A 13,610-nucleotide genomic window follows, 5' to 3' on the forward strand; every position below is an offset into this window, starting at 1 on the left:
CCATCTACCTCGCCATCAACCCAGTCATTGACCGACGTACCAAGCACTTTGACATCCGCTACCACTATGTTCGAGAGCAGGTCGAAAGTGGGAGCGTTGAGGTGTTCTATGTTGCTTCTGGGGAGCAACTTGCCGACGCGCTGACAAAAAACGTGCCCTTCTCCATATTGGACCGTTTCCGTCGCAGCATTGGCTTGGTGTCCTCCACATCTTGAACGAGTGGGAGTGTTGAACTTCTGTGTCTACGGCTGTGCCGGACCGGGAGTGGCAGTGATAGTGGCTGTGTGTCTACCATACGCCAGCATGGACTTTCCCACTTACCATATACGTACATTCTTTTGTTCTGTACTTACTTGGCATTCTGCCATCCCTCCATATGATTCTGGTACGTTCTACGATGTTCCGGACTATTCTAGACAGCGTCCGGATTACTCGCATTACTCAGCCATGGACTATCTGACCTTATGTCGATTATGCTCCCTTACTCAGTGTTACTCATCGCTCAGTCAGCGTCCTCTGGACGTCACATGCCCTCTTCCTATACGCTTACTCATCGTCCTCCCCAGTAGCATATAAGGAGGACTCTGCAGGCCTCTGCTCTTCAGTCGTTCTCTCACAGACTGAAGACCTCTCTTTGTGCGGCTTACAGCCTTCCAGGTTCAGAGTTCATCAGTACAGACGATGGAGTCTCGCGAAACTATCGAAAAATGATACACCAGCTAAGCGGGCACCAATGCAGGGATATCCATTGAGGAGACACTAGAGTGCACATACATGTTGGACACTGATCCACTCACTTGTGTCTGAAAGCAAACCCCGCAGCGTGGTGGCAAGCGCAGAACTCTCCCCGCCCAACTCTCCCCAGTCCGGCACATGGCACCAAGCCCTGTGGCAGAAGTCGCGCATTGAGCGACGGGTAGTGGCTTGGCGGATTGCGTGCGCATCAAACCCCTCGTGATAGTCAGGGTGATTGAGATTGAAGTGCAAGCCCATTAACGTGCTCCATCAAGCGCGCTCCCACTCATAATAAACGATCACCTGTCGCATCTCCTCGAGGAGGACATCGACCTCCTCAGACCAGAACCCTTACGGACAGCTATCTACGCACTCGAGGGTGCCTCTAGGGCAGTGGCGCACTGCACCACTGTTCATTTGCTCAATCTCAGCCTCTTGCGAGAAAGGGCGCCCAAGTGAGCCAAAGTTAGATGAAGTGAGTGAAAGTAATGGTACTATAGCATAGTACTTGTAAGTACAGATACATAAGATACCCATTAACCTATTACAGTCTATTGAGTGAGAGGCTATAGCTTATTACTCACTTCATGGTCATGGTTGTGGTCGTGATCAAGGCGAGCGCAGCAAGTGCGCCCGAGGCATGCGAGTAGCGTGCCTCGGGGCAGCGCACGGTGGCGATGTACGTGAAGGTGGGCGCGATAGGTGCGACTCCGCGCGTGTGTTTTGGTGGCTGTGGAGGCGGCCAGGCAAGAAGAGGCGGTGTTGGTCACAGTGCTGGTGCTGTACACAGCTGCGGGGGGTGCATACTTACAGCGGAGTGGATCCTGCAGGTTCCCGGACAGCATATCAGTTCTTTGGTGTTGCATCTTTGGATACCAAAGCTAGAAGAGCCCTGCGGAGACAAGGACAGCGGTGGCGGCAATACTTGAGTAGGTAGCCAGTAGCGCGAGCGAAAGGTGTTACCAGTACCCGAGGACTAATGATAGCGACCGCAAGGAAGAACATGATGGCGAGATGTATAAGGCAAATGGTACCCATGCAGGTAGGATAAACAGCATGAATGCAACACAGAAAACAGAGCCAGGATGGCGGCATAGGCATGGTGCAGAGCGGGTGAGCCTGTAGCAGCGAAAGTGTCGGAGTGTGAAAGTGAAGTGAATGCGAACTGAGCGCCTTTCAACTGGTAGACGCCAAGTGAGCAAAGTGAATTGTAATGCGCGCTTCAAGTAACTTGATATCTCCTCATATGCCGGTGGTGCTCAAAAGACAGCGTTGTAGAGGCTCTGGCTGCATGCCCGGTGTTGTTGTTGTTGTTGTTGTTGTTGTTGTTGTTGTTGTTGTTGTTGTTGTTGTTGTTGTTGTTGTTGTCAGAGATGGTGTAGTGCGTGACACGCTTGGTTTGTCGCGCGCGCTTCATGAAGACGACCAGGCAGGAGAGCCAGCGGGGAGGCATGATGAGCAGAGGTTGATTAAAGGCGGGGTCTGGTGATGGCAGAAGCAAAATGAGCCCACTCATTCAGCTTATACTGCATGAGTGTAACGACCCAGTATGAGGTCGTTACGGGTACCGTACATCCACTGGCCCAGCGCCGTAAGCGCTGGGCAAAGATAAGATAACACTGTACTAGATAGACGCGTACAGCGTGCGGGCAGCCTCTCTAAATTGCCCCACCATCCTACAAGTATGCTGAGCCTCAATAGAGCCCGGAGCAGAGTACTTGCAGGACAGGGGTGACGGATTGCGCCCCCCCCATACGTGAGTTTTACAACGAGCAGTCATGGCAACTCTTATGACTTACAATGAGGGCAGAAGCATCAGACCGAACAACAATGACACACAGTATGGCGGTCTCGACCATGATCCACTTGTTGGACTGTGTGGCATAGTCCACTAGGACAGGGGATTGCCTTATTTCAGACCCCATGCACACGAACCGGCCGCTTGGAGCGACAGGAGATATTGTTGATGCTGATGATGATGCTTGTTGAGCCGGCGACAAGGACCGGGTTCGATTGTGCATTTGTTCGAGGTGTGGATGAATGTCCTGGAGACCAAGGACATACGCTATGGGACGGGGTTTTGAGGGATACGGGGGCGCGAGGCGTCGAGACAAGCATGGCGCACATACGCAATATCCCTGTCAACGCGGACTTTGGTGTTTGACACCCTGGTATGGAGGGCATACACTTACCGGTTTCGTGCACCCTTGGATACTGTCCACAGCCAGCCGTGTACGGAGCGGAGGCAGCTGAGCATAGTATGCCATGTTGCAGCTAATCGTGACCGAGCATTGAGGGTGATTTCCACAGGTGTCTTGTATGAAAGCCTGATGAGTACGTACCACGGCGGGCTCAGAAGAGGTGGCCACAGAGTGGGCCCGAATGTCGGAAAGTGACAGGTGAGCGAGTGGAAGGCAGGAGGACAACGAGGGTAAAGAAATCGCTAAAACAAGATGGGACTAGGCGCCAATTTGATTCCTGCCAATTGCCCAATCAGCAGTCCGATATCGCTGCAGATGTCTGGCACACAGCAGCAAGAGCATGCAAGGAGATGATTTGGGTTGCTTGGGGAGAACCGCACGGAGGACATGCTATTGAAGGGCGGAGACGCAAGTTTGATCTGGTCTGCTGCACAAACCTGTGAGCTATATTGTAGCAGGAGTTAGATACAGGGAGCCGTACCAGACATGATGGAAACACAGAATCCTAGAGCGCAGTACTTTCAGGGGATGCGGATGTGATTGAGTGCAAGAATGAAGCAGAAGGGAGCAGAGTGTGGAAGCAGAACACCCGAAAACTGGAATAGCCGAGACTGTTGAGGATGAGCGCTCAATGCAGTGAGCACCACTCGGCTGTTTTCCGCTATTTGTACGTGTTAGGATCAGAAGCTTTTGCCAAACAACCACTTTTGAAGAGCAACTCAGATATCGCCTGCCACGACCCCGATTCTTCAGTTCTATCCGCTGAGGAAGGCCTCACTATATGAATACACCCAAATTACAAACCAACATAGGATTGAGTGTCATACATGGACATACATCATGATTCAACCGGTAGCCCGCGAGTATTTGTACATCTGTTTTATCTTGTAAATATAAGACTGATACAACATTGGCCATAAGAAAAGTCCTGATAAGCGATATTAACTAAGAAGGGTACGTATTATATGCAGATTCCGTCATAGTTGGGTTGTGATATGAACGAAGACACTGACCAGCAGTGCACTCTGTGGTTTGCATGAAGTCATAGATCATGATGCGTGCCCAAGCTCGATGACAAAGGTTTCTTCAGGCCTGCGCCCGGAGGACAGTTCGTGCCTAGTGGCTGGGTGAATGCCTCCGAGGCATTTTGCGGGGGTGTCTTATAGGTCTTGGTCTGATTCTAGTGTCTGAACACTGTCTTATCACTGTCTGTGTCTTAAATCCCTGTCTGGGTCTGACAACTACTGGTCTGAAGTGTCAAGACAGTGTTCTTACAAAGAAGAAAGACATGACTTTTTTGCTACAAATATGTGAAGACCAGCTTTATATCAATGATATTACTTGTATCAACTTGAAATAGTAGTCATCATTACAGAGGCAATTAAGTGTCTAATAATCATCCATATGTCATCTGAACCTTTCACTACTAGTAGCACTAAGTACAACCTGGAAGTAACCCTAAGGGGTGAGATGGTAGACATATTTACCCAGTGATGCTCTACCTGTATAGGCTTCTGGTGTAGTGGTCTACATCACCTCAGATTGTAGTACATGGAATCATGAGGTTGCAGGTTCAATTTCTGCACAGGGCAATTACCCAAACTGCGCTCACCCCTGATAGGAGGCCTCTTGTGAGGCTCTCCTCCTGTGGTAGTAGCTGTTTTGGCTACTGGCACCATTCTTTATCACTGATCCAAGTGGTCTTGCACCAGACACTTTTGTCTTGCCTGGGGTCTGGGCCCAGACATTCCCATCTTATATCAGATCATTAAGACCCAAGTGTCTGATTCCAGAACTGCCACATGGCTGACACAAGATCAATGGTCTTGGTCTGGTATAGTGCCTGAAGTGTCTGAAGTGTCTCGGCCAAGACACTCAAGACACTTGCGCATAATGCTGATGGCCGCCCGCCCGCCTGGCTTCTGGCACTTTTTTTTATTACTGACCCCAGTGGTCTTGCACCAGACACTTTTTGTCTTGTCTGGGGTTTGGCACCAAGCTTTTTTTGTCTTATTTCAGGTGGACTAAGAGACATCGCGCGCACACCCCGAACCGCTGTCGACGCTCTCGCACACGACCCCGCAACTATTGGATGCGGCAGGAACCCACACCTCGAGGAGAAAAACACATACGGAATTCGATTGTATAGTACGATTACGCAAATTACGACTGTAGACCGACATCAATGAGACCTAACTCCACAGCCCCCTCCTCCTCGCCCTCCCTACTCCTCCTCTTCCTCCTCCTCGTTGCTTGAAAGTCACTGCGTAAAACCTCCTTCTAGTACAGTTGGGGCGTGATCACTGATTGCGCTGCAAAGGCCAGTCAATACTAGTGATTAGTGAGCTAGGTGTGGTAGTGTGAATTTACCTGAGGGTGCGCAGCATTACCGGGTATCAGGTAGTTTCAGGACATAGCTGGACCGCCTAGCAATGCAGTTGCACGATCTATGGAGAGACCAGGTAGCTCAGAACACACCTAGTCAGGATGATATCATATAGTAAAGCTGCAGCAACATTGCACGAGGCAGTGCCCCACACGCGCTGCGACTCTGCACTAGGTAGCCCAGTCGCGCTGTGAACGAGAGACCACTAGAGCCCTCCGCGGGCGGACACATTAGGAAAGAGCCCTGATCACTCTAGGCCTGTTCCTAGCTAGAAGTCGACGTTTCTGGACCAGATGCTTATAGACACAAATAGTTTATTTTCACTACTACACATACACCTCGGTACTGCCCTAAAACTTGGCTATTCTAGGCCAATGACCCACCCTGCCAGTGCGCGACGCGGCACGGCGCATTCACCACCCTCCAATGACCAGGAGTCACTGCCCTTCGCTTAACCGGCAAGGCTCTTGGCTGCCGCCTTGTGTTGAGAGCTTGTGAACACAGAACCGGTACTGGACGTGAACGCTAGTTAAGGATGCGAGGATGGAATTGAGCTTACCGGTGCAGCTTAGAGAACGTGTACCATACTGAGGCCGCTAGATGCGGCGCCGCCGTGAGGTTATCCAGATCCCCAGCCATGATGTTTTGTGTTTTAGATATTAGCCTGAAATGTGCAATCAGTCATGAAACACACTTCGGCACCTGCACCAAAGACGAGCCCAGAAGGGCTGGATACGAACATCAGCCTGAAAGGCAATTCTCAACGTTCAGTGTGGGGCGAGTATAGTTCAGCCGGCACAGGCCATATCACCATACCTTGAACACCCGGACGAAGCTGAGGATCCGCCACCATGGGGAATATGTTGCACTGTTAGCTGCTGTACAGAAAGAGGACGGACTCACCATAGACACATATAGGCTGATATCTGTCTCCGCGCGAGCCCACACATCCTTCCGTGTCAGATCGCGCCGTTTGTACCAGCGGAAAAGGACCAAGTCAGCTAGACGCTCGGCGTACTCGCACATGAGAGAAGTATACCGTCTAGGGAACTGTTCGTGAAAGCGTGGAAGTTGGTTGATCAACAGACTTCCGAGAGGGGTGAAGGACGAGCACAGTGGGATGGGGCGGCATATGTGATCGTAGTTGTGCAGGAGTGTCTGTGAGATTTTGAGGGCTTTTTAACGACGCGGTTGCCCTCAGATATAGACCACTACGTGGCTTAGACAACCGAGACGAGACCAAGCGGCAGCCAGACGCATTGTGTAGTTCCAAGGTAGCACGAGCCGCGCCCGTGGCGTACGAACACCAGTTCGTACGAGGCCACCTGGCACCCCGGACACCATAAACCGCTAGTCCGTCTCGCGCGGTGTAGCTCCAACTCTGACTGCACTACGTAGGGCTTACCGTGCCTACTTACAGCTACTTGATCTCTCAAAGGTTCGTGTTAGGCGGCTACCCATTCTCTTCTATTCTCTTCCTCACCAGCACTCACTCGTCCGTGGTGGACGACATTGGCAGTTTACGCAGTGAGTGAGGCCGGCTGTAGCGGCGTAACGCGTAGATACTGCGCTCCTCTTTACGTAGTCAGGAGATTCAAAGGGCATGGGCCGAGCGCGAGTCCATCGAAGAGTCGGAATAGGACCTGTTGCTCATCGGCGGAGTCCATACCGAGTGAGATCCCATCGACGTTGTTCGGACCTGAGAATCAATATGAAGTCAGTGACATATTCTGCTCATGTCATACAAATTGGGGGTCACCTGGTTGCTCCGCGTCGCAGGCGAAGACGACGATGGTCCGCTTTTGGAGCATCTCAGCGAACGCGAGATACTCCATCGCATACTCACCGCCGTTCGAGCGATGAGTGACCATTTGGTCGTACAGACGGCTTACCGCGCCGAGGAAGACGGTGGGGTTGAACCTCTTGCCGTCTTCAAACATTCCAAAGGGCTGCGGCCACGGTGGGAGCTCCTCCGTGATCGTAATGGTTTGGCTGTCTGGCGTTTTCTGGGTGACTTGAGGGTTCATGCGTACACCGTCGGAGCAGAAGGAACGTTTATGGTTCTGTGCCGCACCACGCGGACCAGGCCACATGATGAACTTGCAGCGCGAGCACGTATTGAGCTTGCGCTATGTGACCAATACACTCTGTTAGAGACGCACGTCCAAAGATGTGCGACATGGCTTACCTTGCGCATGTCATCGCTGCCACCTTTGAACAGCGGCACTGCATGGCAGTGCTTCTTCCAGAAGTCCTCTGAGCGAGACTCCTTCGCTGTGACAGAAGCATTAGATAATGCGCTGACATGCACAAACATGAAAATCGATAACTTACACTTGTAGTCACCAGCGGACAGGCGGCGCAGAACCATTGATTCTATCTCCCCTAGCTTATCCATCAGAGCACGCGGTGTCTTCTTTACTGTCCAACCGTAGTACCCGAGGCGGTGTTTGGTCTTCTCGAGCTCCGTATTGTAGATTTCAGCCGCCTCGACCCACTTCCGCGGCGTCATGCTATGGGACGCCCACTGATGCTCTGCCCGGAGGTTCATGAACAAGAAGAACTCGTCCCCCCCGGGGATGACCATCGAAAGCGGATTGAGACCCGTTGAGATGGAGAAGACTTGCTGCGAAGGGGTGAGGCCCGTGATCTCGACCTTCAGTAACGCGTAAGTGGAGCTGGTCAGGGTACCCTGTTTCGAGTCTGCTGGAGTGTGCTGGGCCGCGAAGAAGCCCTTGATAGTTCCGTCGCGACGTGTGAGGGTGGTGGATCCAGGCATGCCAGGCGCTGTCATTCCCGCGGCAAATTTTGAGGCCGACGCGGCAGGGAGCGGCGTAGCAGGGGGGGCAGCCGACGTGGATACCGCAATTTTTATGGCGTGTGAGTGAGCCCGGGTGGATGTTGCAGTGACTGTCGCGATAGGTGGCGAGACGGTGACAGCAGACTTGGAGGCGACGGCAGCGCCACGCGCGGGAATTAGACTCGCATGAGTGCTGGACAAAGAGGTGATAGGGGGAGGGGGTGTTCCTGCGGGAATTGTAGCGGTCGTCGCTGTGATTGTCGCAGCAGAGGACTTGACCGTTGCAGCTATCACGGACGCTGCAGGCCCCGTCGATATCGCTGCAGACGTCGTGATTGTTGCCGTTGCTACAGTGCTCGACACGGCGGCGGGAGTAGGCTGTGCGGTGGCGGGAGTAGGCGACGCGGCGGCGGCAGGAACCGTGGACGACACGGCAGTAGCGGGAGTGAACGACACAGCGGCAACGGGAGTGGACAACACGGCAGCGGCGGGAGTAGGCGACACGGCAGCGGCGGGAGTAGGCGACACGGCGCCGATGACACCGACATCGCACTGCTGCATAGTCAGTCAGCACTGTGTGCTTGGGGACGGTGAACCACATACCTGCATAGGCTTACAAGTAATGTCGCATCCCGGTTCGCGAGATTCAAAGCGCGCATGCACAGCGGTCTTCGCCTTCTTCGTATTGCAAGGCCGCTGGACTTCCCGAAGAGCGGAGTCTTCACTATCTGAATGCGTGCGTTTGAGACGCAAACCCGCCTGTGAGATCTGATGTGCAGAGGGGGCGGCCTCTTGGATGTCTGATAGATCTACGATGCGTATAAGCTTGTGTCCAGAAATCGTGCGCATGAGTAATACTGACCTGCAAGAATGGAAGCCGGTGCGGAACCCGACACACTCTCCGCCACGACCTCGCTGTTCCAAGCCGTGTCTTCCACTCCTCCTTCTGCAGTATTCGCGCGAGGCGACATATCCTACATGCCAATAGGTCAAAGCATACACAAATAATGGTCGCGAGAGTGTGACGTACCGAGACCTTCCCCTTGCCCAGTGTATGACGCACACTCGGGAACGTAGAAGCAGAACCGTCGATTGGGGCGAGAGACGAGACAAGAGGCTGCGATAAGAGGGCAGGGTCAATATTCATGCTCCTTAGGGGCTGTTGTGCTACATCGGCGGGCTGAGCAGACAGATCCAGAAGGTTGTCGGGCTCCTCCTCCTTGACATCCACCAGGTACTGATAGCCCTCTACAAACTGCGAGCGGACAATACCAAATGACTCTCCACTGTCCACCGTCCGAAAACGCGGTGTATCTTGAAGGCCGATGAAGAGATGTGCATGTGTGGTGTTCTGCCGGATGGTGTTCCAGAGGTATGCGATGCGGTCGACCAGGCGGATGTGGTGGGAACCGTACGTCGATAGCGCGAACGCGGTGGGCGAGCCCGAGTCGAGATCAACGCGATGATTGCGGCGAAGGACGAGGTCGTGGGAGAGGACGGTGAGCATTTCAAGACCACTCGCGAACGAGCGTTGAAGGCTATTCCATGCTTTATGTGTTCCTTCGACGCGGCTGCCGTCCGATCGAACATCGCTTCGCGGACGCGTTAAGCAGCCTTTCTTCACGTGTTTCATTTGTTCCTTGTGCGTCTGGGAACGTACGTGTCAACGACGGAATGGTGCCCTCGGAGAGCCGCAGTAAGCACTCACCTTGGCAGCCGCGAGGTTCCAAACCCCACGCGCGGCCCACTTCTGGAAGGCCTCCTCTAGCTGTCTTTCCTGCTCTTCGCGCGACCAATACACGCCGGGGTTGTGTGCGCTGGCTCGGGTCTTCAAGATCGCACTGACGATGTCCTCCGCTATGTGAGGGCGCGAGTGCCACTGGCACGTTTCCGGCACCGCCAATAATGCACACATTGTACCTGGCAGGGTGGGAAGTGAGATCTCAAACAAAACCTCAACATAGAGTACTTACCGCATAAGCATGTGCCATACATCGAGGCCAACATGTGTGTTGGGGAATGCGTTCTTGATCGCTTTCCGGACATGGCAGCAGTTATCGGCCACAACGATGTCTGGCTCTGGAGATCCAAGCAGAGAAAACCGTTTCTTTAGGCCTTTGAGGAGCTCTTCGATCTCGGCATTAGCTTGGGTTTGACAAAATTGCTGCGAGGGTACGTGGTGGTCCAGGACATCGGGAACCGGTCAGCCAGCGCCCTACGCTCCGTTTTAGGCGCCTGCGAAGCACTCACCCACGCGAGCGTCTGACCACGCTCGTTCAAGGCGTTCAAGATTCCTCCTCCCCACGGCTTCTCATACTGACGCGCTGAATTCACCATCTTTGCCTTTCCCGCTGCACGGAAGGTCTGGTCGATAGATATTGTCGCCGCTGTCGAACCATCAATAACCGTTACAAGCTGCCTTTTACGACAGTATCCCATTCGAAGAGCTCGCAGACGTACCAGTGAGTGTGCGTAAATGTTCGTTTGACTCCTCCACGCGTGTTCCCTGACTAAACTTCAAGTAGATGTCCGTAATCATGTCGTCCGTAATAGAGGTGTCGTTGTAGCCGCCGATGTCGTCAGGCTTGGAGAAGGAGCGGAGCGGGGTGTTCAAGGTGGGGAATAAGGCACATGTGCTTCGTGCAAGTCGCTTCTCGTAGTTGGAAAGATATGCTAACTTTTCTTGGCGGTGCCGATAGAGGTGCAATTCTGTGATCTTACCGTGAGCTACCAGTCCTCAAGGACCGGCAGGCTTTCGAGTGGTACTCACGTCTTATATTCTCAGCTAGACCCGCCAATGTCACCTGCAAGCGAAACTCCGCGATGAGATTGAATAGGTCTCGTGTCAATGCACAGTGCTTCATGAAGAACGGAATGCCCGCTGCATTGCAAGAGGTATAATGTTAGGTTGCGTGGTCTTTACCCCAGCGGATGGAAAGACACTTACCAGGGATCTGCCAGTGTTCGCGATGTTCCCAGAACGTGTGGTTTGTGGCTGTGAAGCAGTGAGTGCCTTCGCCATTCTTGCTTGGTTTCTTCTGATTTGACGGTGCCCCAGAACAGCGCAAGCAGCGCAACTGATACCCCAATGCGGTCTCCTCACGATCCACGCCATGCACCTCGCAATGCCCGGTCGACGTCCACCCTCCCCACGATACATCTTCTCCAGTAGCATCGCACCATGGACACCGCGCGAGGTCGTCGAAGTAGAAAGGGTGGATGATGGTAAGTGCTTTAAGGTACGATGTTTCTGGGTTGATGTCGGGCATCGAATGACGACGTTGGGCATGCAGGTATCCGGGAGGCAGAAAGCGAGGGCCTAGGAGTGGCACCTCGGCTCTCAGGGGCCCCAGCCCAGTGTTCGACTTTGTCATGTTGTATACCCAAACAACGTACTCGACGACGTGGACGGCCCATTCAAGCTGGGGGACATACTGCGATTGTGCAGGGCGACGCTCTTGCCATGCCTTCCAACGCTTCTCGACCTGAGGGAGGGCGGCCTTCAGCTCTCCAGGGCACCAGTGTCATATAGCCTCCTGTACGTACATTGTCGCACCATTTCCTCTCATATTCCTTTTTCTGATCCTTCGTGCCGCCGTGTAGAAGCTTCGCCAGAGCGATGATGTACTCGGGCTCGAAATTAGACATGGTGGAGGGTGGGTGAGAGATAGAGGGGCTGCCTCCGAACGCCTTGTAACTCCCGTTTCGTGCTTAGAAAGGAAATGCGTCTGGGCTCCCTCGCGAGCCGATGTTTCATGACAGACTCACGCTTGCGCGTAAGGTGCTGCAGGAACTGCGCTTCGACTCGGACATCAAAATGGCCGCGGGCGCCGCTGAAGTACAATACATAGCCTAAAATACAAACATCGATAACCGAGGGGAAAACACCGTAACACGACTGCTCCAAACCATCCAGTAACATTACATAGAAAATCCAGTAGCCAACGGGGTAGAGCGGACGAGTGAGAGGACGGAGAAGCAATCAGAGAGTGTCTAAGGTTACTAGCTCTGCATACAGATAATTCTCGCCGCCCTCGCGGTAGTATTCCAAAGTAAACGTCGCGCGAAGCGGTTTGTTGAAAGGTACCTCGTTTATCGTCTGCGGGACGATTCTGGAGTTCGCACTTGTGTCGAAGAAGGGCAGAGTGTCCTTCAGCTGCAATATGCTGCTCAGCATTCAAGTGTTCAGGGCCGCTGGGTGTTCTGACTCACCTCTCCTTCATAGGGGACAAATCTAACACGGAGCTGCACCGCGCCGTCATTGGGGGCGAAGCGGAGGAGACGCGAGGTGTTCAGATCGCCGGCAACAGCGGTTGAAGCGATGCACTGGATAGCCGGCGGGAGCTGGCGCCATTCGACGCAGGAGTCGCGGTCCGGACGCGACTCCAACAAGCAGGATGCGAGAGGCCTTTTGTGTGCGGTGGTGTCCGGACGGTCTTCGCGTTGATCCCCCACCGCCGTCAGGAAGCATTCCTCCGGAGCAACTTGGCCAATGACCGTGAACACGACGGGGAGTGTGTCCATTTCGGAATCGTCGTCGGGAATGAGCTCCGGGGGCACAAGGGGGATGCAGCATATAAAATGGTCGTCAGAGTCCACGGTGGGCGCGAAGAAAAACTTGAAGGCGTGCAAGTTGTTCGGGTCGCTGCAGACCGCGCGCTGTAGAGGCCAGGTGCCTCTCTGATGAAGCGAGTTGAGCGGGTTATGGAGGGCGTCGCGCGTGTAGTGCCTGAGACTCATACTGTAGCTCGCGAGGGGGGTTGGTGAAGAACTTGAGGAACCCGTCGCGCAGACCGCCTGATTATATGTCTACCGCGGCACCTGAACGAGTGTGCACTGTAACCAGTACGTCATTGCATTAGCGGGAAGCCAAAACAAGACGTTCAAATATGGCTACCTCCCGTAAGAATCCGCAACCCAAGCCAAAACGTGGCAGGGGGTACCCCCTAGACAGCGCGAGTGTGTACTTTGGTGTACCGTTCTTTCTACGTCGGCAAAACAGCGGTGTCCAAGAAGCGCTGTAATTTCCTGAAAGGGTAAGTAGGTTTGCGCATGTCAGTAGGTTCGCGCGTGGTCGCTGGCGTGTAATGTGGCAATACTGGCCCTCCGGGACGTTCAGGATGGCTCGGCTTTGTATTTAGGAGGCGTGGAGAACATGAAATGGAGAGCAGTAGGCGCTCAAGTCGTGCCACAGCAGCCAACCCTAGCCTGGGTGCCGCTTTCGGAACCCCTCCGGGACGTCCTGGGCCGTCGGGCCGCCCGCCTTCGGCGGGCCAAATCCTTGGTATGACTAATTTGCCTAAGCGGCCCTCCCGCGGCGCTTGTGCGGCGCCTCGTGCTGCGCTCATCCATGTGAAGGGTGAAGAGTATCAGCGCGCGGTGAAGTCACGCGTTCGATCTGCCGCAGTCCGAGATGCCCGGAGACGGCTTGCCCTCTCGCTCTCTCTGCGTCCTTTGCTTTTGTTCGCCGCGCGCTCTCTGCCCGCTG

At 53.9% G+C, this 13,610-nt stretch overlaps 4 protein-coding genes across 4 annotated transcripts; all 4 read right to left on the bottom strand.

The window, feature by feature from the left end:
* Positions 1 to 1,957: 1,957 nt before the first annotated feature.
* On the bottom strand, positions 1,958 to 2,853 carry TRAVEDRAFT_54520 (uncharacterized protein; the record flags this gene model as incomplete). The annotated part of the gene is made up of 4 exons (XM_008047442.1): positions 1,958 to 2,217; positions 2,280 to 2,313; positions 2,535 to 2,609; positions 2,671 to 2,853. The coding sequence occupies 4 exons, from the start codon at positions 2,851 to 2,853 to the stop codon at positions 1,958 to 1,960; spliced, it is 552 nt and encodes a 183-aa protein (XP_008045633.1).
* A 4,492-nt stretch (positions 2,854 to 7,345) lies between these two features.
* Positions 7,346 to 10,037, bottom strand: TRAVEDRAFT_137340 (uncharacterized protein; the record flags this gene model as incomplete). Its single annotated transcript, XM_008047443.1, has 4 exons — positions 7,346 to 8,038; positions 9,021 to 9,053; positions 9,123 to 9,770; positions 9,831 to 10,037. The coding sequence occupies 4 exons, from the start codon at positions 10,035 to 10,037 to the stop codon at positions 7,346 to 7,348; spliced, it is 1,581 nt and encodes a 526-aa protein (XP_008045634.1).
* Positions 10,038 to 11,025: 988 nt separating this feature from the next.
* Positions 11,026 to 11,610, bottom strand: TRAVEDRAFT_137338 (uncharacterized protein; the record flags this gene model as incomplete). Its single annotated transcript, XM_008047444.1, has 1 exon — positions 11,026 to 11,610. A coding segment is annotated over one exon (585 nt), but the record flags the coding sequence as incomplete, so codon positions are not given.
* Positions 11,611 to 12,104: 494 nt separating this feature from the next.
* Positions 12,105 to 12,862, bottom strand: TRAVEDRAFT_54522 (uncharacterized protein; the record flags this gene model as incomplete). The annotated part of the gene is made up of 2 exons (XM_008047445.1): positions 12,105 to 12,278; positions 12,335 to 12,862. 2 exons carry the CDS (start codon positions 12,860 to 12,862, stop codon positions 12,105 to 12,107), a joined length of 702 nt encoding a protein of 233 aa, XP_008045636.1.
* Positions 12,863 to 13,610: the final 748 nt, after the last annotated feature.

This window comes from Trametes versicolor (assembly GCF_000271585.1).
Source record: "Trametes versicolor FP-101664 SS1 unplaced genomic scaffold TRAVEscaffold_19, whole genome shotgun sequence".
Taxonomy (NCBI): Eukaryota; Fungi; Basidiomycota; class Agaricomycetes; order Polyporales; family Polyporaceae; genus Trametes; species Trametes versicolor.